At 44.8% G+C, this 24,969-nt stretch overlaps 1 protein-coding gene across 2 annotated transcripts in view; it reads right to left on the bottom strand.

The window, feature by feature from the left end:
- The window catches only part of Usp43 (ubiquitin specific peptidase 43), a 66,032-nt gene that overhangs the window by 32,619 nt on the left and 8,444 nt on the right, over positions 1 to 24,969 (bottom strand). For both annotated transcript variants that reach the window (XM_005349832.3, XM_005349833.3), the window contains exons 2-7: positions 24,109 to 24,240; positions 14,088 to 14,191; positions 10,651 to 10,743; positions 8,879 to 9,014; positions 5,090 to 5,225; positions 2,963 to 3,095 (exon numbers count right to left, since the gene is read on the bottom strand). In XM_005349832.3, the coding sequence (XP_005349889.1) occupies positions 2,963 to 3,095; positions 5,090 to 5,225; positions 8,879 to 9,014; positions 10,651 to 10,743; positions 14,088 to 14,191; positions 24,109 to 24,240 (734 nt within the window). The remainder of the gene's footprint in view (positions 1 to 2,962; positions 3,096 to 5,089; positions 5,226 to 8,878; positions 9,015 to 10,650; positions 10,744 to 14,087; positions 14,192 to 24,108; positions 24,241 to 24,969) is intronic.

Here is a 24,969-nt window from a genome sequence, read left to right as displayed (position 1 = left end):
CTGTTCCAAGGGCCAGGCTCCCACAGCACAGAGCAGGGGAAGGGGGTATGGGAATCAGAGCAAAGCATCCATATAACACACTGTCCTATCTCAGGAATATTCCCCTTACTGGGAAGTTTCCCATATCCCAACCCACTGAATGTCCAGCAGTGGGCTTGGCAGTAAGCACAGGATATACCTATGCCCCCTGCTCTGCCACAGTCACCCTTACCCTGGCCGTGGGACGATCTGACTGAATAATGAGAAACCACTGAATCAACATTGCTAAAACTGAGCATCACTGAGAGAACCTGTCTGGATGGGGAAGGGCACCCTGTGCAGCCACTGAATGGACGGGTCAGCTCATCAATTTATCCTGTGTTGTTATGCAGTTTGAGTTGTTTCCAGTTTGTTATTGTTTAAACATTGCTACTTACAGCAGGAACTACACATAGCCTAGGCACAGACCCTCAGCTACATATTCTTCTAGAATGGAGATTCTATAAACAGAAAGGCAAAGTCAATGCTACTTAACCTCCAACATGTCCTACAAAAAAGCCATGTCAGTCTACTAGGGAAGCAAGTACCTTTATTCAGGTCCCTGGATAAAGAGCGGGGTTGTTTTGTTTTGGGTTTTTTTGGCTTTTTGTTGCTCTGTTTTGTTTTATCATCTTGCCCCATAAGTTGCTTTATTCTTGTTCAGAATGAGTGGTTCCGATTTCCTTAGCAATCTAAAGGGCTAGGAATAGAATCTCGCCACTGCAGTAAGAATTCTCGCCTTGCCAATGACACTGAATCTTTTACCCTATGTATATCCAGTGAACTTATTTTACTATGTACAAGACATGCTAACTCACTTGAGTGAGAACGAGGTTTCCTATGATGTATGTGACCCTTCACCTCTCATGAGGCATATGTACTTTCCCTCATTTTCTTTTGCCTTTAAGTTTTTACATTTGGTTTCAGATTAAAATGTTAAATTTATTTAAAACATAAGCCTTCTCCTTCATGGTCCCTTGTTTTATGTGCTTCAAAAGGGGCCTCTTCTACTCAAAAACATAAATATTCCATGTTGGTTTTCTGTTTTGTTTGCTTTGTTGAAAAAGAGACTCAGTCAGGGGAACATGCCAGCTACACTGCTTTTCAGGTAGTTTGTGGCAATTTTTCTGTGATTACCTTTTTAATTAAGTTGGAATTTATATGCACAAATATATGACAAGAGGAAGGTATGATTTAAAATAAAAAGTGATTTGCTCAGCCATAATTATTGGATAATGTAGCCATCCCTAGGACAATGAAATAGATGCCATTTTATCAAATAGTAAATACCTAAAGATACTTTGACCTATTCTGTCCTGTTTATTATATTCATATTCTTTTACCTATATCATAATATTTTAACAATTAAAATTTTATTGACCTGTCTATCATACTACATATCCATGACTCCAGGAGGTAGCAGACTGAGGCAGAGGATCATGAATTTGAGGCCAGCCTGAGCTACACAGGGAGTTCAAGACCAGCCTGGGCTAAAGAATAAGACCTCAGTCTCAAAAAGAAAAAACAAAATCAGCAGAAGTGTCACTGTGGCTGTCACTATCTCTTATCCTCCCTTCCCTCCTCCCCAATATTTTCTGGTTATTCCTACTACCTTATGATCCCAGATAAATTTTAGAACTATTTTATCAACCTAAACCTACCTCACTAGAATCACACCTTGTTTTTGTTTTGTTTTGTATGGCTTGTGCAGTGCTGGAGGTTAGTCCAGGGCCTTGTATATGCTAAGCACACGCTGTATCGCTGAGCCATACCAGAGTTCTCTCTCCGTCCCCCACTCCCATCTATTTCTCTCTCTTTTCTAAGATTTCTTATTTTATTTTGTGTGTATGAATAGTTAGCCTGGATGCATGTATGTATATAGCATGCCCAGTATCTGTATAGGCCAGAAGAGGATGTCAGATGGGTCTATGAATGGTTGTGAGCCACAGGGGATGTTGGGAACCAAACGGGATCCTCTTCAAGAGCAGCAAGTGCTCTTAACCAATGAGCCATCCCTCAAGTCCCCAGAATATTTGCATTTTAGTTGGCAGATGATAAATAAACGTATGTACAGGGCACAATGCAATGTTTCAATACATGTATACATTGTAGAACAAACAAATCAGGGTAATAGCCATCACCCCAAATAGACACAGCTTCCTTCAAAACACTTTATCTGATTATATTAGAAAGTTGTCTGTTTTTTTAATATTTATAATATAGCCAATCACTTTCCTGACCCTTTAATTAGTTTGAATCACTTTCTAGTTCATGTCTTCTAGACAGACTACCAAACAACAAACAGTGGGGTTTTATCTCTACTTCTACCACCCTTTTCCTCCCCCAGGGATGGGTCTACTATGTAGCCTAGGCTGAACTCACAATCCTCCTGCCTCAGCCTCCTGACTAACTGAGATTACAGGTGCGCCTGGCCACGGCTAACTTGCCTCTTGTAGCCACTTTTCTGCACTGCATGGCTGCTGCTAGAACCTCGTGACACGATGTAAAACAGTGGTGTGGGCAGTCACAATTTCTCCTGCAATTAACAGCAAGCCTCTGATGTTTAATTAAGGACGGTGTCAGCCTTCTGCTCAAGGCAATTATAGCTAATCCACTAGCTCAGGAGCACTGTTTTCTCATCATCTGCTTTATTAACACTGGGAATAGATACTTAAACTTTATCCAGTTAAAATTATTCTAGGTAGAATCCAAGGATACAGCCCAATACAGTGATCTACCCCTGTAATCCCAGCATCGGTGCAATAGAGACATGAAGATCAGAAGTTCTAAGTCAGTCTTGGGTACATTGTGAGTTTAAGGCCAGCCTGGGCTACATGAGATGAAAAAAGAGAGGGAGGGATAGAGTCAAGGAGGGAGGGAGAAACTGAAGGAGGGAGGGAAGAATCCCACTCATCACATGACAACAGGAAAGAGACTCACATACCTGCTTGCCTGCTGCCCTGACCCTATCAGGTTACAGAAGAGGATGAGCACCCTCTCACTGTGGAGAGGCTTCGAGAACCGCTGGCTATCACGGACTGCCAAGCGCGGTGACACTGACAGACCAGATGGATGAGCTGGAGGAGAGAATGACACCAGAGCATCTATTCACCATGGGGGAATGACACCAGGGGACTCTGAAGGGAGATGGTGCGGCTCTCGGCATTGATTCAGTTGGCACCTGGCATATACAATTCATATACATATGATATCATTTTGCGGTTGTAGTCAGTCGATGATTTTAAAAGATGAGCCAGGGTTTAAGTAGCAATTTGCAAAAGCAATCTGGAAAATACCTTCAAATTACCTGGGTTGTTTTTATGTGTTCATCCGAAAGAACCTTAGAGCACCCACTACCAGAGACAAAGGAGAGGACCTGAGCTAGTCTTTTGTTCCTGTCAATTCTGAAATACTGATTTTTTTTTTTTCAAGGAAAACATGTGTCACCCGTGATTGAATGTGAAGTTAGGGCTTATTTCCCTGGGTTGCAAAACAGTCAAGGTCAATCAGTGTTTTGTTCTGGATTATGCAGCCCAGAATTCTCCTGTTGACTCAGAGAACATCAAAACATCTGCTTCCCACAACTCAATGCCTAGGCTACCTCAGGACAAATGCTCAGAGCACAGGATTCATCTGAGCTGTGGCAGCTGCCATTCACATTACCAACCCTAGGCTTTTTTCTTGCCATTCTTACCTATGATATATATTCATTTGTAAGTTAGATATAGTAAGAGAATAATAACACAAATAATAAAATAGGATGGTAATAAGTTACTATCCTAAAGGTTATTTAATATCCATCAGTTGTGAGGCTGGGGCATAGCTCAGTGGTGGAGTGACTATTTGACAAACATGCATAAATCCCCAGGTTTCATTCCCCAGAACCTTAAAACAGATACACACACATTAGCAATGGATATTTCCAAAATTTTTCTTTTAATGTTTTTAGAGCATAGGGGTGTAGGTAACAGAAACTCAAAAAAGGGAATCTGCCGGTAAGTGAAGGCTGCTGCATGATATGGGATTCCCCTCTGTATGCTGTGAATACCACTGGTTAGTAAAGAAACTGTTTTGGGCCTATAGCAGGGCAGAACAGAGCTAGGTGGGGAAAACTAAACTGAATGCTGGGAGAAAGAAGGCAGAGTCAAGGAGAAGCTATGGAGGCTGCCAGAGATAGACATGAGGAAACTTTGCTGGTAAGCCACAGCCATGTGCTGATACACAGATTAATGGAGATGGATTAATTTAAAGATGTGAGTTAGTAAAAAAAATATTCTTAAGCTATTGGCCAAACAGTATTGCAAATAATATAGTTTCTGTGTGGTTATTTCGAGTCTGAGCTGCCAGGAGGCAAGGAAAAAACAAACAAGCTGCCTTCCTATGACAGCTGCATGCTGCAATGGGGTCTTAAAACATGGTCTTCTAAACCAGCTAATTGTGCTAAAATGTACACTGATGGACAATGAAGGTTATCTGAAAAAAAAAAATGACCACATTCACCAGTCAGAGGTTTAAGAAAATTACAAGCATTAGGAAATAGGAACTGCTAACAGCAACAGCTGTGTGTGTGTGTGTGTGTGTGTGTGTGTGTGTGTGTGTCCCCATCTGTCTGCCTGCCTGCCTGTCTGATCTCTTTACCTATCTATAGCTCAACTGGTAGAAGTCCGATAAGGACTGAGAATTTTAACAGTCCTGAGACAAAGATGACAGCAGGACCTCCTGCTAAGCAGGAAGTGGTTCCCAGAGAATGGTCCCAGGATCTGCATATTCAGCATCTTCAGGAAATGTGATTGACAGGCAGGTTTTCGGGCTCCAGTGATTGACATGCAGATATTCAAACACCCCCTCAGATCTTTAAATCAGAAAATGTGAGTAAGGGGCCCAGAAGTCTGCTTTAAGTAGCCTTCCTTGTAATTCTAATACTCCCTGAGATTTTAATATCCATCATCTGTAGATCAAATTACAGAGGAAATGAGCCCAACAATTCGGAATGTTGAAGCTAAAGAGCTGCAGTCTCCGCACCCCCTCAAACCCATAACTCACACAAAACCAATTATTCCAGGCACTGTACCTGAGAGTGTCCCTGGACCGGGTAAGGGAGGGACTTGGAAAGCATACACATTATCGCCCTCTGCAATGGTATTCAGATCCTCTTCATCAAAGAATGACCGCTGGAATCCATTGGGATACAGTTCAACCAAGATCACCTGAAACGAGAAGGATCATTTTCTCAAAAAGAACCCAATAGATAAGAATCCAAAAACAGGGTCAACAAGATGGCTCAGTGGGGAAAGGCATTTGTTGCCAAGCCTGATGAACTGTTTGATCCTGTTTGAGCCTGTTTGAACCCACATGATGGAAGGAGGGAACTAAATCCTGCAAGGTGCCCTCTAGACTCCACATATGTGCACGTGTATACATACATACACACACACAATAAAGATAAAGCTTAAAAAATAAACAACTCAGAGTCTTAAAACTTATTTCTTCTTTCCTTCCAAGAGCCTACATATTTAAATCATAAAATATAGCAAACATAATAATTTAGATTAACCACAGACATATTAACTGCAACCATACACATACACACACATACACAAACAAAACTAAAGTTTTATACCTAGCTAACCTACCACAGCACAAGTAGAAAAAAAAGCACTTTGGATAAATAAAGTGTTTTTCATGAACAGTGTTCAATTAAGAGGAACTAGATATGGGGTTACTAACTTTTTTCATACAATGTCATGCCTGAAAAACAAGTTCATGGAACACAGGAAGAAGCAGGTGGTTTTACACTACAGAAAAGAGACCCGGCTGCCCCAGAAACCAATTCAAATTCAGCACCTCAATATACACATCGCATAGAGCCCCTTTGAGACATATTGGCTGGGAAGTTCTCTTACAAAATATATTGTTCAGGCTTTAAAAAAAAAAGCTGAATCAGAATAAAATTTTGAGTTATAAAAAAGAAATGAATCAAGGAGAATGGTACACAATGAGTTTAAATCTTTACTCTACATTTAAACCATATAAAACTACATTCAACTAAAGTAAAGGGAGGGGAAATATATATTACAGAACAATAATAATTACTATCTTACTATCTACAATAATTTATTTTTGAGGGGCTCAGGTCAGGGTCAGAGTCAAGGCAAGCCCTGAGTACATGTCCCCAGCTGGCCTGACCTGGAACCTGGCAGCAATCCTCTTGCCTCAGCCGCTCAAATGCTGGATTATAGGCATGCGACACCAATACCTGGCTTCTATCTGCACTAACATCTAAACCAAAAAGGTGTAAGGGAATCAGAGCAAATCCAAGATTTCTGTGTAGTTTCGAGAATTTTTAACATTAGGTTTTGCTCATTATTCACACTGGCTTTGGTAAATAAAAAAATTAATATATGTATCACAAATCACAAGATATAGAATAAATATGCCCAGATACTTCCATCCCCATTCACACACATGCCAATCAAATTAATCAAAACCTCAATAGGGATGCCTAAGCTCCAGTCAGACTGCCCATGCTCTACTGACACCATGTGAGTCCCATCCCCCTCACAAAGCATCTGGTGCTTCACACTGCTAGCAGTTCTGCTGCTACTCAATCTCTGCCTCTCCCAGACTGTCCCTTTCGACCTTTTCACTACTGTCAATTCTCCCAAAGTGCTCTCCCTCTTTCTCTTCACACACACACACACACACACACACACACACACACACCCCTCCCTACAACACTTGAAAGTTCACTCATTTTTACATTTATTTATTTTGCAAGGGTAAGGTCAACCACAGCATGTGTTTAGAAGTCAGAAGGCAACTTTCCAGAGTCAGTTCTCTTCCCTCCACAAAGGCGCTGGCAGATCGAACTCGGGGCATCAGTCTTCATGGCAAGCACCATTACCTTCTGAGCCATCTCGTAAGCTCCACTTTAGAATTTACAAGGAAAATATGCATTATTTTTCCCCTGTGTGAGAGTTTCATAACAATGCTACAAGTAGAGATGGAGGTCAGGGCTCCTGAGGTAGAGGTAGGAGGCAGCCAGTGGAAGGGTGGAAGCCTTGGCAACCAGGGTGGTTATACAAATACACAGACAGCCACAACCGTAAGATGTATATTCTTTGTTGTATGTACACTATTACTTAACAAAAAAGATTACACATGTTTTCGTTTGTTTAACTTTAAAAGGTCCTACCAGGCTATCTGGGAAGCATAAATTTTAGAGTTAAAGAAACAGAATTCTGGCTGATCAGCTACTCGCAGGGTCCAAGCCAGAGAGCTGGAGAGCAGCTGAGTCACAGCTAGAACCCTACTCATCTAAACCGTCAACTCGACTGGATTTCATATCACCATGGAAACATACCTGAAAATACTCAGGAATGTGTTTCTAGAAAGGTTTAGCTGAAGATGAAAACCCATGATGAATGTGAGCCTGGGGCCAGACTGAATGCAAAGAAGGCAAGCTGAGTACCATCGTTGATCTCTCTCTGCTTCCTGACTGCAGAGAGCAGTGTGAGCAGCTGCCTCACACCACTGGCACCACACCTTCCCCGCCAGGTCAGCCTGTAGCCCTCACGCTGGGAGCAGGAATAATCTCCTTCTCTCAGAAGTTGCCTTTTGCTGCATATTTGGTCACAGCAATGAAGAAACTCATGCATGCTCTTGTCTTGCCACGCTGCTTGTCAATGGATCACTTTTATCCCACCATGTCACAGGGGTCTTCCAGGCACAGTAAAGCCAGCTCATCACCAGGACTCCTTAGAAAGCAAAATCAAGCCGAGTGTGGCAGCTCACACATGTAACCTCCAGCACTCAGGAGGCTGAGGGAAGAGAACCGCCACGAGTGTAAGGCCATGCTGGGCTTCAGAGTAAGTTCTACAGCCAGCCTAAACTACAGAGTGAGACCTTGCCTCATAAAGGGAGGGGGGAGGGAAGGAGGAAGGGAGGGAGGGAGGGAGAAAAGAAGGAGAAAGGAGGGAGGAAGGGAGGGAGGGAGGGAGGGAAGGATGGAGGGAGGAAGAGAGGCTTGGTGGCATACACCTTTTCATCCCTGTACTTGTGAGGCTGAGGCAGGAGGATCATGAGGTCAAAGTCAGCTTGGGCTATACAGTGAGGTGGTCTCAACAAACAAGACAAAACAGAGTCTTGTTTCTTGTTTCTGTTCCCACCTTCTCCATCTTCTCTCACATTACATTCAGTGTCTGCATCTCACTGAGCATCCCTTTGGTACCCGGTCGATATTCCCAGAAGTAGAGATGCACAAAAACCACATCATTCAGACCCCAGCTTAGCCACCTCCTTGTTTGTATGACCTTGGACCATTCATTTAACCCCTCTGAACCTTTTTCCTTGCTTCCAAGATGAAGACCTTTGTAATTTTTTCTCTACAAGAGTGGATAAGATTGACTCTTGGAGTCAGCTGAGCACAGCAGAGCACAGTGGTGCTCTAGAGAGGCAGAGGCAGAAGGGTGGCTACAAATTTAAGGCCACTTTGAACTATATACAGGAGTATCAGGCTAGCCAGAACCATGTAGTGAGACTCTATTATCTTAGGAAGGGAGGGAGGGAGGGCTCAGCCGTAGGACAATGTCCCTCACTTAGTAAGTATGACTGGTTAGCTGCTGTTGGATGGCAACCTCCATCACCTTCTGAATGGCAAAGTGTTCCCTTGCGGTCACCCTGAGTGATAAATAATGCAGGGAGATGTCAAGGCCAGGTCACCACAAACACCCAGGGGACAACTAATCAAACAGAAGCCAGTGAGTCATGCTGAGTCATCTGGGAACCACACACTAGCCTGGGCGGCTGGCCCAGTCAGCATTCTGTCTCCCAGTGGCCAGGCCCAGCAGTTCCAGCACACCTCCTCTGCAGGGACGCCTCCTTCTTCAGCAACCATCTTCCTCAAGGCCGCCACAGTGCTGAGGATCGGCACAGCCAGGCCAACCCGCAAAAACCGCTGGCTCTTGGAAGGGAAGACCAAAGTGACACTCAAGAATCTGGAAAACAGAAGAGGAGCCAAAATCCTTAATGTCCGTTAAGGTGACAGAAACGGTCACCAGCACCAGGACCATGGGGACAGACAGCATTTATACACAATTTGTTAGTTGGGTCCTTGCACTTTAGGTACCCTTCCAATAGGTGGCAGAAAAGAGCCAAATCTCACAAACTGCTTTTCCAGAGGGCTGAACATAAAAAAGGGTTTTGAGTGGAAGCCAAATAGCATAAATCTCTGGTCCCATGACTGTAACAGTTAAATAGAAATGATTAAAAAGCAAACAACAAGGCTGGGCGGGGGTGGTGCACACCTTTAATCCCAGCACTTGGGAGACAGAGGCAAGTGGATCTCTGTGAGTTAAGGCTGGCCATCCTGATCTATAGAGTTAGTTCTAGTATAATCAAGGCTACACAAAGAAACCTTGTCTCAAAAAAACAAAACGAATAACCTGTATTTTGTAAAACAAAACAGCCAAGCTGCTCCTTCCAAAAGAAATCAACTGCATTGGTGACTTGTCCTCAGTGAGAATTTCCCTTGTCAATCTCTGCTTTCACTCCCACCACAGCCCTCAGAGGCCACTCCTGGGGGAGTCTGCCATGCTGTGGTAATTAGCCAAGTCATAAGCAAGGGTAAGAACCTGGTGAGTCTGTCTCAGGGTCACTGTTTAACCACAGTGCTACCAAGGGTCCTCAGTCTCAGCCTACATTTTCCAAGGCTACCAGTGGCAGTATGACCTACGTTACTGTTTAAGATGACAGTTCTGCTTGTGGCGCTGATGGCAGAGAGAGCACGGCAGATCTGAGCAGAGGGAGTGGGGCCTGGTGAAAAGGACTTGTGCTCTGCTAGACCCTACACATGAAGATGTCCACGGGAATACAAAGGAGGGATAGGGCCGAGGACGGTGGGACCACAATGATAAGCACCTCCGTCTCCATGCCAGGACTGGCTCCACATTCAGATTCACCAACCTTCCAAGACACTGGCCTGGCCATCTGTGCTGGTGGCAAAATGGGCTTCCAGGAAAGGGACCACACTGCCAGTTCCTTGCTTTTGGATACTGCAGCCCACTGCTCACTCATCCCAACACTACTTTCTTCTCATCTTTACCAAAAAAGCTCTTTTTCCTCTTTCTTTGCTCCTTCATGAAATCATTTCCCTATAATCACATGTGGTAGCTCATACCTATAGACCCAGCACTTGGGAAGGTAAGGCAGAGGGATGGCCAGCTTGAGCTACTGAATGAGTCTCTGTCTTAAAAAAAGAATGAATGAATTAAAAATTCCCTGTCCCTTTATAAAGAAGGAAGGGGATCCTGAGGTACAATGGGGAAGAGGTTGCAACAACAGAGGCCCTTGTCTGATGCAGGGTGGAGCCTGTGCCAGCTCCTGAAAGGGCCAAAGACCTAAGTCAGGACACAGCATGGACATATACAAGAATCCTGTTCACGTTCCTTCCTCAGCTAACGAATGGACTCTCTTTACTTACCCATTCAGTACTGAGTGTCACCTGACTGCAGGACTGGTCTCTAGAGAAACGCTAAGTGAAACACGGCAGATTGAGAACCAGAGGGTATCCAGGAGAGAGGAGGGAAGGGTCGAGTATGGCGGGATGCCATGACACTCAGGACACTCACGTACCTCGTCTGGCGCAAGGGGATGGGAAGGGACACACACAGGAAAGGATCGAAGGTGTTGCTTTGCTTCAGGCAGTGAGGACAAGTCAAGGAAGATCTGTGAGGGTGAAGAACAGAGACAAACCTTCATCACACAGAAGCAAAGAGAGGTGCTCAGCTCATAACTTATATACGAATGTTCCTTGCAGCCTTGTTCACAAGAGTCAGAGGGGAATCAACCAAGCTACCTGGCTATAGAAAAGAGGTGAACAAAATGTGGTACATCTACACTGTGGAATACAACTCAGCCATAAAAAAGAAACAGAGCCCTGATACTTTGAAAGTATCACATCAAGTACCAAGAGAGACCCAGACATACAAGGCTACTTATTGTATCATTGTTGGTATGAAATATGTAAAATAGGAAAGCCAAAGAGACACAATACAAAGTGAAGGTTTATAGAAGCTGGGAGAAAGGGAAGTGGAATGTGACTAACTCCTGGGTACCAGATTTTCTCTTTGGGTGATAAAAGTTTTCAGGAGCCAGAAGGAGAGGATGACTACCCAGCATTGTGAGCATACATGGCGCTGGGTTGTGTATTTTAAATGTATAATTGAGCTGGGTGTGGATGCTGATGCAGGAAGAACACCAGAACCCAGAAGTTCGAGACCAGAATGTACCAAAGAACAAAATTAAATGGATACTTGTTGAAGTAAGATGCTTAATTTTATGTTTTAGGACTTTACCCTTTTGAGGATAGGAGGAGAGTTTAGTCTCATGTCTCAGCATACTAAGGATGGGAAAAAAACATTGCATACCAACTTTCAGGCCAAAGGGGTCTCAGGGTCTTTTTATCCCTGGTGCCTAGCTTCCCTGAGCCCCCAAAACACACAAATAAAATTTTTTAAATTATATTTATTTATTTCATAGGGGGTGGGTGGGCATGCCACGGTATGCATGTCAAGTCAGACAACAGCCTTTGGGAGTGGGTACTCTCCTTCCACCACGAGGGTTCTGTCATGGAACTCAGGTCACCAGGCTTGTCAGCAAGTACCTTTACTCTGAGCCTTTGCACTAGCCCACAAGCACTTTTTCAAGGTCCAGACTTCTAGGTTTTTCTGCCATGGATTTTATTTCAATGAGGGAAAGGAGGGTCTCTGGCATCTTAAGTTTAAAAACTTCCCAAGAGCCAGATGTGGTGTTTCACAGCTGTAATCCTAGTACTCGAGAAACTGAGGTGGAAGGGTGGAAAAGCTCCAGGCCAGCCTAGGCTATATAGCAAAACACTATCTCAAAGAAAATAATAATAACAATAAAAATAATAGCAACAACAACAATGATATAGGGAAAGCAAGAAGATGAATCCGTGGATTCACCTGAGGCATCTGCTCATTGCTAGACCTCGGGAATACAAGTTATCTAAATAGAGAGAAGTTACCAGAAGGTTAGCAGTGATTTAGAAAATAGTCCCCATGGCCTTTTGTTTCCTTGCTTGCTGGTAGTGCTGGAGCATGAGGCCTCAGGACTACTAGGCATGCTGTCTACACCACATCACACCCCAGTGTCCCCAGCTCACATTGCTGCTGAACTCACCCAGGAGAGTCAAGGTAGTGTTTTGATAAAAGCAGTGTGTCCCACAGCATTTGCTGGCCACTGGGTGTGGCATTGTGGGGTTCCCTCTTCTGCCCAGTTTCTCTTCAGAACCCCCCACCTCTTCAGATCACCGTGTGCCAGGCTGTGTAACAGGTCACAGGATAGATTCTTGGGTTTGGAAAGCATCCTAATCCCTGCTTCACGCTTTGCTTCTTTTAGCCTCCATAAAACAAAAGCAGGCGCATGTCTTCTCCCATAGAGTGGTATCGTATCAAACTCGTCCAAGAACTTGACCTTGACGTCTTTTCTCTAAATGTATTATGTGTGCATGTGAGCATGTGCAGGTGCCTGCAGAGGCCAGACAGAGCTGTCGGATCCTTTGGAACAGGAATTTTGGGAATCTGTGAGCTGCCTGATGTGGGTGCTGGGATCCAAACTCGTGCTCTGAAACAGCGATGTATTTTTAACTGCTGAGCCACATCCACATCTCCTGCCCCAGTGTGACCTTTCTATTAGCCCTGAATTTATCTCAGGTAGCAAGAGATGTGTGATTTGGGGGAAAAAAATTCTTAGTAATTAGCTAAGTATTTGTATTATATGTGAATGTATGTGCATATATATATGCATATGTATGTGTCTTATGGAAGTGAGAATCAAACCCATAGAGCTGCATTGTATCAAACTTCAAACAGTTGTATCATATCCAACTGGTTCAAGAATATGACCTTGCACACACCAAGCATGTGCTTTACCATTGAGTAAGTTCACATAGATCATAAGCACTATATTTTAATAGTATATAAAGCAAAAATGTATTATCAAATCCTACACAAATACTACACATTGACTATAAAAAAAAAAAAACAACAACCCTCTCACAGAAGTTGAGAATAGAATGGCAATGACCAGAGATCAGGGAGAAGGGATGGCAGAGGGAGAAATGCTGACCAATGTGCATGAGCTCACAGGTATCACAAAGTCCTGTATTTAACCATGTAGGTGAAATCATTAAAAATAACTAAATATTATACATTTTATGAGATTTTTTTTTACCATAAACCAATGATGAATGTTTAAAGAAACATACATTTAGCAGGACATTATATATTACAGGACACATGTCAAATCATCATACCATTCACATGTTCAATTTTGATTTTGTTCCAGTCTTTAAAAAATATGGAGTTTAAAATGTTTGAAATACACAGATGTGGAAATCTCACATAAGAGGTTTTCTGTATCCAGTGGCTTTCCGTAAGTCTCAACCTCTATGCTCATTCCCACCCTGAAGCTTGTAGTCATCTTTGTTGACCATGTCCCCCTCCCCCTATTTGATCCTCCTCAGCTATCAAAGTCCATGAAAAGACACATGTGGCAGAGCAGTCTAAGGCTAGGGTCTCCTCTTTGAAGTCTCATTGCTGCAGGTATTTTTGCTAAACACCATAATTCTTTCAAACTTCCCTACTTTCCTATAAAAATACACATGGCCATGTGATGATTTCTATATCCCCCATGCTGTGTTGAGCTCACAATGACTAAATCAAGCCATGCTGCGCAAACAGGAAGGGCCCCCCTTGCTTCGGTATGACTTCAGCTGGTGATATTCTGGCTTCCACATCCCTGCTCTACAGACCATCCCCCAGCCACTCCTTCCTTCCTTTAAAGGGGAGCAGAGGGCCATTCCAAGAGCCAAGAAGGAAAAAAAGAAATCCTCAAGGCCTAGAGTCCACAGGAGGTTGACTGGGGCTGCAACAGGAAAAGGAAGGGTCTTTGTGTGTTTTGTCGTGCAGGGTCAAGGGCCATGAGACACAGGCGACCTCTGTGCAGAGCCCCTGGAGACCACACTTGAAGAACATGGCACCTCTCACCTGTACTGTGCTTGAAAGTGGCTCTGCACAAAGCTGGGGCCTAGGGGGAGAGGAGTTGCAGATGGCCGGAGGTCCTCCGAGGCCTTGCTGGCATCTGGGGGCAGCTGCAAAGAAACAGGAAAGAAATCCAGTGACGTCCTGTCCACATTATGTCACACAGCTGCTTCCAGACCATGGAGCCCATTAAGCCTACCCCCAATGCCCACACTGTCCCTTCCTGAGCCTTGAGGAGCGATGATCTTCAATACTGCCTTTACCATCCCTCAGTGTTCTTCCAATCTTGCTGCCCGCTCCCCCCCCCCCCAAGTCCATGAGAAAGGGTAGATACATGTGCTGAAAGCAGAACTGGAAGATGAGCATAGCGGGGAGCTCATACACACACCCAGGTCTGACTCTGCCCCGGGGTTGATGGCAGGGCTTTCACATATGTCCTGCGAAGGCCAATATCAGTACCAATAGTCTAAAAGGAAGGTGCCACCCGCTCCAGAGGTTCTAGGCAGGAATCTTCTCTTAGCCTCTTCCAGATTCAGTGCTGCTGGAATTGCTTATCCTGTGGCCACACCATACCGTCCTCAGGGCCAGCATCTTCAAACCTCTCTCTGCTCTATATTTATGCCGCTTTGTCCTCCAAACTCCCTCTGCCTCTGTTATAACAACACTCAATATTGTGCTAAGGGACCACCTGGATAATCCAAGTTAATTACCCTAATTCAACACTCTTAATCACGTCTGCAAACATCAGATCCAAATCCCTGCATCCTTAATTTATCTTTCTGGGTCATCTTTCACCTCTCCTCCCTCAGGGCTCTGGTCCACACCAATATCCCCAGTCTCCTCTGGAAGGCTATCGCTCCCAGTACGAACTGCGTCAGCTTCCCAAGTTCCCTAGGTACCCTTACTCTCAGCCCACTCCACACCACACAGAGGACACAATTGCTACACAGGATCCATGCTGCTGGGTAGGGCAGTCCAGGGGGCCATTCCAATCACAGTACCTCAAAATACAAAGCTGTTGAGTAAATATTTGAGCATCCATGTAAGACCTGACATAATTTGCCTGCCAACACTGCATCTCAATTTCTCAGTTGTTTTTTTTTTTTTTTTCTTCACTACCCTGAGGAGTCATTTTAGACATGTTCTGGGCATTGCATCCAGGGCCTCACACATACTAGGCAAGTACTCTACCACTGAGCTTCCTTTCCAACTAGGCATGCTTTTCAAAACATCTCCAACACAAAACTAGAGTATAACACTGTGCACACCTCTGTGTGTTATGTGAATATCTATCTCCTAGACCAGTTCTTGGCATTTGGGGACCTTGGACATATTCTCTTTGCTTCTGTGTCACCATGACCAATCTTTATTCTCTTAAATCGTTTCTGTTGAGCATTTTCTAACAGTGATAACACACGTGGCTAATACATTCAACTTTTCTAACCCAGCTAAATAATTTACTTGCTTTGTAGGCTTTTAATCTCAGTCCATTTTTTGTTGCTATAATAAAATACCCAAACTGAGTAATTTATTCTCTCTTGTTTTGTGTTGTCATTGTTTGTTTGTGTTTGGGTAGAGTCTTGTGTGGGGGAACAGGGGGGTTCAGGCAGCTCTGTTGGCCTCAAACTCACTCTGGACCCATGACCAATTTTAAGACTCCTGATTTTCTACCTATACCTCTCAAATGCTGGGATTACAGGCATGCACCGCTACTCTGGTCATACTGAGAAAGGCTGGTTTAACTTGTAATTCTATAGGCTAGAAGACGGCTCTACATCCTCTCAGCACCTGGCAAGGGCCTCGGGGCTCACAACAAAGCAGACATCTCGTTCTGGTCTTATGAAGCCACCAATCCCATCATGGGCACACCCCACTCTCATGATCTCATCTGTCTCAATTATTCTCCAAAGGGCTTGGCTTATTTCCAAATACCATTAGCAAGACTGAGGCTGGAGCTGAGTGGTAGGGAGCTGCTTACTCCCTAGCATGTGTGAGGCCCTGGGATCCATTCCCAGCACTGCAAAATACCATCAGCACACAAGTGTGGGGATTAAGTCTCCAGTATGCGAACAGTTTCCTAATTCTAATATGGGAGTCATGATAGCACCCATCTGAGAGAAGGCATGTCTTGAGGAGTCAGTCATTCATAGATAGTGTGTTAGTCAGGGTTACTGCTGCTGTGATAAAACACCATGACCTAAAGCAACTTGGGAAGGAAAAGGTTTATTCGCTTTACATAACCAAAGTCACAGTCCACGGAGGGAAGCCAAGGCAGGAACTCAAACCAGGTAGGAACCTAGAGGTAGGAGCTGATACAGAGGTATAAAGGAGTACTGCTTACTGGCTTGCTCCTCATGGCTTGCTCAGCCTGCTTTCTTATAGCACCCAGGACCACCAGCCAAGAGGTGGCACTACCCATAATGGGCTAGGCCCTTTCCCACCAATCCTTAAAAAAAAATACTTTATGTACTTGCCCAAAGTCTGATCTTATGGAGGCGACTTCTCATTTGAGGTTCTCTGGATAAAACTATCCAGCATAGATAGATAGATAGATAGATAGATAGATAGATAGATAGATAGATAGATAGATAGATAGATAGATACATACATACATACATACATACATACATACATACATACATACATAGACAAACAGAGAGATGATTGATAGGCAGATAGATGACAGACAGACAAACAAAACTATCAGCTATTTCAATATGTAACACCCACCACCTGTAGAGTACTCAGTATGTGCCAGGCTAGGTATCTGTTTGTTAACCAGAGTGGTAGCTCCATGCTTACAGGCATGCTTTAACTCAACAGCCATCCCTAGGAAAAGGAGGACATCAGAAGACTTAAGTGTCCAAGTAACAAGCAGGTGACCTGAGAAGAAGCCATGAAGATGAAAAGAGATGGGAGGGGAAAATCAAGACATCCTGCGTGAGGAGCTCTTAGTTCAGCAGAACCAAGGAGAAGAAAGAAAGGGATAAAAACACCAACTCCATGGTCGCCACTCAGGGGTGGCTGGACACAGGTTCCATTAACAGAAGTCAAAAGAGATGGGGCTGGAGAAAGACATACCAAATTCAAGGGTGTCTCAACAGCCAAACAGAGAACTAGAATTGTTGTAGAATATTATTTTAGGGTGTGTTACTTTTGTTTATGCTATGGAACACTGGTTTAATGATGCAAAGCTGTGTTGTTTTTGTTTATGCTGCATTTGTTTAACTCTGTGAAACTGTGTTACTTTGCCTGTCTAAGACACCTGATGGTCTAATGAAGCCCTGATCGGCCAATAACAAGGCAGGAGCAAGGATAGGCGGGGCTGGCAGGCATATAGGATAAATAGGAGAAAGGAGGCAAGGAGGATGTCAGGGGCCAGCCACCCACAGAGTAAGAGTGGAATTAAGATGTACAGACGGAAGAGAAGGAAGAAGCCCAGAGGCAAGGGCAGTCAGGATAATTTAAGAAAAGCTGGCAAGAAAGAAGACAAGATAAATCTTGGCATTTATAAATAATAATAAGTCTCTGTGTGTGATTTATTTGGGAGCTGGGTGATGCCCCCCCCCCCCCCCCGCAAAAAAGCCAAAAGAGGAAAAAGAGGGAAACAACACCGTTTTGGTGTTCCAGCGTGGGGCTGGAGTAAAAGACAACAATTACGCCGAGTGGCAGATATTTGCAAGGACAGAGAGGGGTGAACTTGCATTGTGTGGACACAGGGACGTTCTGGCTCCCCAGGATTTACCCTGCGTGAGCCCCTGAGTCCAGTCCCTGGGTGGAAATGTGGAATGTTGTCCTCTGAGTGGAGCTCAGCTGGGACTACCCACACAAGACTCTCCACACCCCCAGCTTGTTGCTGCTCCCTCATAAAAAGAGAATTCTGAGATTCTGAGATTCTGGCCGCACTTCCTATGTCCCGTCAACTGGCTGTAATCCCAACCTAGCTGCGAGTGGTCTCAGGCGGTTCTAGAGTATAGAGGAGCTGGAAGGCTGACTGAAAAGCAGGGGACTCCATGTGTGTGGCTTTAGGAGGTCGCTACCCACACTGGGAAGGACCCGTTAGTGATAACAGCTCTTCTGAGGTCACACACACACATCTCTAGGCCCTTCACCCATGCTCCTCTAATTGAGCCCAATAAACTCATTGGTTCTCCAAGCTAGACTTGGATGGAATGGTTAATTTGGTTGGCCATTAGTGACCTGGCTGGGATAAAGAGATGTTTGCTTATGTCTCCCCAGGAAAAGCTTAATGCCCTACCAAGAGACAGGTCCATGACCCAAACTGCACTGAGATGTCCCTGCCAGAACATGAGCAGTGTGACTAAAGCTAAAAACACTGATTCTAGCTGTCAGACTAGACAGGAAAGTTCCTGCCATTAAGGCTCCTCGTTAACCCAGAGCTGTCTCATTCTAGATGAGTTTCCCCATGTAATGCCGTGACTTCTCCCTGGCTGACCATATACGTTCCCCTCCTAGAAAGGCTTAAGTTCCGTGCAACCAGGAACTTACACAGGAGAGTTCGAGAGAGAAATGACAAGCTGAGACACTAGGCATGACTGTAGATGGGGGTCACGTGGGCTGAAGTGTAGAAAGAAAATGCTGAGCAAGACAGGAGGAGAGGCAGTGGGACATCATTTATGAAACATGGACTGTGAGGTCGGAGGAATGTGAATCTGGGCCCAGGTGGGCAAACCTTGCTGCCCTCAGAGTTTCAGGGATGCTTGAGCAGCATCCCCTAGCGTGCAACTGTGGTGCAAATCACGAGATGAGGTACACACCAGCATGGAGGTTCACACCCATATTCCCATCACTTGGGGGCTGACACAGGAAGATCACTGGTTGAAAGGAACTTTGTACTCTGTAGAGAGAGCCCACCTTTTGGGGGCGGGATGGCCTCGGGCAAATGTTTATAAATTGAGGGGCACAGACGCTGGAGCCCCTTCCTGTTTCCTGTTTCTGGGCATCGCGGGAACTCCGGTTGCGTGAGTGTGCTATTTACATTAAAGTTATATAAGCTTATACCAATCTGTCTGTATTAATCCGATCCGCCTTCAGTACTCATTTTGAATTTTGAGGCCAGCCTGGGCTACAGTGTGAGTTTGAGGTTAGGATAAGCTACAGAAGGAAACTCTGTCTCAGAAAGTAAGGAGGGGGAGGGGAAGACTCTTGCCTAGCACACAATAGGTTCTTGATACATGTCTGCTGTTTCTTACCTTGGACTCATTCCCACCTTTGTTCTGCAAAAGTAGCACTTTCTAGAAAACTATCAAAAAGATTGTTTATGAGTTGGTGTTTAGGGGGCAGTGAAAATACAGCCTTTGCAGGATGAAGTATTTGAGAATCGTTAAAGTGATGGAAAAGAGAGTGGCCCTTACGTTTTCTATTCCCCTTACAAACAAATCTCATTACAAGCTTTCCTATGTCCTCAGTACAGAAAGACCTTCATAAGGGAAAATCACTCAGAGTTACACAGAGGGTGGGAGCTTTCTTTGTGGAAAAGGAAAATGAAGTTTCCTGCTAAATAACCGAGAGGCTCTGCCCACTGCCTCCAGGATACGCAGCCCAGCCATGAAGCAGCCCACCTTCCAGAAGCAACTTCAGGAGGGCTGAGAAAGTGACACTGTTGGTGTCACTGGGTCAGAGAGAGGCTGAGTTAGTCCCTTACTCCAGCCAACAGCCACCTCCAGACCTTGCCCAGGGATGCCCAGCTCCTAACACACCTGTTCCACAGAGGGACCGAAAGCTGATACCATGAGGACAGGGAGCAAGGAGAGGAACCTGAAATCAGACTGGGTGGTTGGCAGGCCCAGGCAGGGAGGATTTGGTTCCAGGTCTTTAGGAAGTCACCAGAGCAAGGCAAACAGGAGATGACATCATCTTGTCCCCTTTCAGAAGAGATCTGGCTTCAGTGTGGAGAAAGCCATGGAGGACAATACTGGAAGTGGGGCCCGGGAGTGTCACCTGCCTAGCAAGCACAAGGTCCTGGGGTCCATCCCCAGCCCAAAAGAAAGAAAGAAGGGAGGGAAAGAGGGAGGAAGGGAGGGAAAGAGGAAGGGAGGGAGGGAGGGAGGGAGGGAAAGAGGAAGGGAGGGAGGCAGGGAGGGAGGGAGGGAGGGAAAGAAGTTAGTTGAAAGACTGTTAATCATGGCTACTTTTTCTGTATCTTGAAATTATGAAGAATAACTGGCAGGCCCTCATGACGTAAATAAATTCAAATGTCTCAAAGAATAGTTTGGGGATGGCACATATTCATAGGGAACAAGGATTTTAGAGCAGAGCTTCTCAACTAAGGTTGATTTGGGTCCCCACTTCGGGGACATTTGGCAAGGTTTGCACACACATTTAGCAGCACAAGTCAGTAATGACCCTGGCATCTGCCACAAAGACACAAGTCAGCCCTGCAAAGGGAAAATTATCCAGCCGCAGATGCCAAGAGTGCTCAGGTTCAGAAAGTCTGATATAGAGTGGGATTTCCTTCTTTGTGTTCAGGCTCTCCCGTTTCCTAGCTATGTGACCTGGATATACATCGCTTGCCCTGTGCCCTTAAGCCAAATGATTTTTTTTTTTCTTGCTATCAAAGGAATAGAGAGGAAGAGTGAAAGGCAATTTAGAAGGCTGCTGCTGAAGTCTGGATCTGGAATGTCCCTCAAAGGCCCATGTGTTAAGGCATGGTCCCAGGCTTTCACTATCAGGCGCTGGTAGAACCTTTAAGAGGCAGGGTCTGGTAGGAAGTCCTAGGTCACTGTGGGCATGCCCTGGAAGGGAACTGTAGGAATCCAGCCCTCCTCGGCCAACATGGGATAAACAGCTCTTCATGTGTTCCCACCATGAAGTGCTTCCCACAGCCCAAATCCAGAGCCAATGTAAACATTTCTTCCTCTTCAGCTGGTTATCACGGCCTTTTGTGACAGTCACAGCAAAGTGACACAGCTATCTCTCCCATCTACTCCCTGGCATGTAAGGAGAAAGGGCAGGAGAACAGTCCTGGTTTACACAGCAAGAGGGAGTGGAGACACCCGTCCATATCTCTCCTCTACTAGGTAACTGAGAAGACACAGAGGCTTCCAAAAATGGAGGTTCAACACACTGGATATGAGATAGACGGAGCCAGACTCGGTCCTATTCTACCAGGTAGAAGACGATGACCCTCCCAGGGGCATGATGGTGCACACCCATAATCCTAGCACTTAAGAGGTTAAAGCAAGAAGATCAAATGTTCAAAACATTAGCTACATTGCGCGTTCAAGTTCAGTTTAAGCTACATGAGACTATCAAAGAGTGAGTGGCCCTGGGAAACATCTAACATCTATGTTTCCACTAACTATAAAATACGAATTATCATTATGCATATTAAAATAAGACAACCATTTAAGTTTATTGAGTACCTACTGTATATAGGTAATGAAAATTGTCCAATTGGATATACAATATAGAATACTCAGGAAATGGTATCCTTAGTGTGTGTGTATGTGTTTGAAAATGTGTTCTCTAAATTTATGGAAGGCCCAGAAGTAGACAACATACATCTGCAATTAATTCTGCCTCTGTAAAAGCCTCCCTTAGCACATGTTCTCCCACAGGCTTCTGACTCTGGGGAGTCCAATCAGACTGTTCCACTCTTCTGACCACAAGCCCAGGAATGAGCATGCTAACAACGCTAGGACAATCAGTGTTTGCTCCGGCATGCCAGTTCTGGAGACTCTATGAGCAATGCAGAAGGCCCTCTTGCTACCCACGTGGGCAGAGCCAGAACGAGAATGAAGAGACAGAGTCAGAGACACGGTGACATCACCTGGGACCTTGGATGCATTCCCACCCAAAGCTGCTTCAACCAGAATTGCAGGTTATAAAAGACAACAAGTGCCTTTTCCTCTAGCCAGATGAAGTTAAATTTCTATCACATAAAACAAAAAGATCTGAAAAAGATCCATGGAAAAATGACTATAAATAAGAGGGGAAAAAAAAATCACCCATTCCCCTCCCAGCCGTGAAACAGCACCATATTGGTGTGTGGTTCCCTGAGGTTTTTGCTGTTTGGTCAGCCTGAAACTCAATATGTAGACCAGGCTGGCCTTTAACTCACAGAGATCCACCTGCCTTCTCCTAAGTGTTGGGGTTAAATACGTACATCACCATACCTGGCTTCTACAGCAAAAGACCACTGGTTTTGTTTTTCTGGTGTTCTCCAATCATTGGAGTGATTGCTTTTAAAACAAGAAAATAGGCTTTCAAGGCAGAGTCTCTTGGGCTAGAATCTTGATTAATCTCTTCCCCTTTGTTTATGATTTATTTTACTTATGATCTATGCTGTCTGTGTGCATATATGCTTAGGTGCCCAGAGGTCAGGAGGAGGAGACCGATCCCTTGGGGTTGGTTTACAGGCATTTGTGAGCTGCTTGCTGTGAGAACTGAACTCCTGTCCACTGGCAGAGCAGTACTGAATCTTAACCACTGAAACATCTCTGCAGCCTCATGACCGACCCTCCTTTAACTCTCTGTGCTGGGATTATAGACGTGCACCATCAAGTCTGACTTCCCAAGGGGTTTGTTGTTATTGTTAGTGGGTTCGTGAGAAGGATGGGAAATCAGGTGTCCGGATATACAACAAAACAGAAGGGCTGAGGATGTAGCACCAGTGGTAGAACACTTGCCCAGCAGGCCTGAGGCTGAAGTTCAATTCTCAGTACTGTGAGGTGGGGGGGGGGGGAGGGGGATGGGGGAGAAGGCAAGCAAAAAAAAAAAAAAAAAAAAAACCTGATGAAGCAGTTCTGGGAGCTAGACCTGAATTTTTCTGTGAAATCCACCAAAAATGTGTTACTTTCTGGTTAATTTCAAGGTGCACTGGTTACCTACTATTTGAGGATCTGGTTACTATAACTTGGCCCACTTATAATGTAATTTCACTCACTTTTCCTTGAGCAATAAAGAGGTCATAATAAAGTATGAGATACTATTGGCCTTAATTTAGGAAAGCTCATAAAGAATATAGTCAATGTGTCAATTAACTGTTACAAAGTATTACAGTGTGGTCGGGTGTGGTGGCACACAACTGTCATCCCAGAACTTAGGGAAGCAGAGGCAAGGGGAGTTTGAGTTTAAGAGTTTAAAACCAGCTTGGACTACACATGACCAAGCTCCAACCCCCAGCAATACAGGGACAGAGTGAGCTAGGAGAAGGGCCCCAAGTTAAAGCCTGAGCTACACAGCAAAACTCCATCTAAACAAAACAAAAGCCAACAGCAACAGAAACAATCCACAGCACTATGATGCTTCCTTTGTCTCAAGACCTGAGGGTTCATCAAAATCAGAAATTACACACTCATGTCTTTAAAAAAAAAAAAAGTACCTGCTCTATGAAATACATTAACAGAGAAAGCAATAGTAGAGTTGATTGAATTAGAACTGCCTTAAAATAACAAAGAAGAACTCTCATGGATCCAGATGCCCAGAGAAATGCATAGAATAGGTAGGAAAAAATTAAGGAAAATATTGGGGGGCGGGGCTTGGGAGATGCCTCAATTAGAAAAGAGCCTGCCACACAAGCATAAGGAAGTGAATTCAAGTCCCCAAGTAGGAGCTAGGCGTGGCAATGTGCCCTTGCAATCTCAGCACAGGGGAAGGATCAGCTGGAAGGTCCTTGGTGCTTGTTGCCAGGACAGTTTAGCCAAATCAGCAAGCTCCCAGTTTATAGAGAGATCCTGTCTCAAAAAATCCAGTGGTGCATGATCCAAGAAGACACCTGGCCCCAGCCTCTGACATTCACATTTGCACCTGCACGCACATACAGAGAAAAATGTTTTCCAAATTAAGAGGCATAATGGAGTCCTATTCACGATTACCACTGGGATTAGGGAAGACAAGAAATACTGCAATAGGCAGGAATGCCTATCTAAAACCAGCAAGAGCTAAAGTGAGCAAGTCCAGAAGGTGTACACTATGACCAGAATACACTGGACCCTAAAGAGCTGAGTAAATGCCCACGGGGAGAAGGAAGATCAACACACATGTTCTTTAGAGAGTGGCTCACCTGCTCAGACGCCAGTCCATGAGCTGAGCCCTCCAAGTCCTCATGGACACGGTCCAGCAGCCAGAGCAGGAACTCCAGGGCATCGTGCTGGGAATTGCCTTGGAACTGAGAGCCATACTTGGAAACGGCATTCTGAAAGGAAACAAAGATAAAAGTCACCTTGGGCCTTGACACAAACGAAGGAAGGTCTGTAAACACCAAACAATCAAGTGGTCATCATGCAGCCTTGACCTGAAATAACAACTTGGGAACAACATAGGTAGAAATATTCTTCCCCACCCCCAGCTAGCAAATGGGTCCTCTGAAAAGAAGGCAGCTCCAGACCTTGAAGATCCATGAGGATGTCTCTATAAAATTGTATGTGTTTATGTGCGTGTGCATGCGTGCGTGTGTGTATGTGTGTGTGTGTGTTTGTGCACACGTGCATGCATGCAAGGGCTGGTGATCTAAAGTCAGGTCTTGCACTCACATGCCAAGCACTTTATTAAGCCATCTCTCCAGGCTCTTTGCTCAATACTTTCATAACGTCGATCGACCATCTATCTTCCCTGAAGCCCTTGTCCTCTGATCATGGGGACACCATGCACCACTGACCTTCCTCCATCATTCTACTTCCACACTCTCTCACAGGTCACAGGGAAACGTCCTTCTCATTCTACTCTCCTAGCTGACAGCACTAATTCTCAAGGCTTCCCCCTCTTTGCTAATGACCATGCTGGCAGCAAAACTGACTTCCTGAAATACACATGTGTGTAACTCCCTCACCAACATGGCGGCTGTAAAATACACATGTGTGTAGCTCCCTCACCAACATGGCGGCTGTAAAATACACACGTGTGTAGCCCCCTCACCAACATGCCG

The sequence above is a fragment of the Microtus ochrogaster genome, chromosome 7, assembly GCF_000317375.1.
Source record: "Microtus ochrogaster isolate Prairie Vole_2 chromosome 7, MicOch1.0, whole genome shotgun sequence".
Lineage (NCBI taxonomy): Eukaryota > Metazoa > Chordata > Mammalia > Rodentia > Cricetidae > Microtus > Microtus ochrogaster.
Note: the sequence above shows the minus strand (reverse complement) of the source record. Positions and strands in the feature narration are given on the sequence as shown.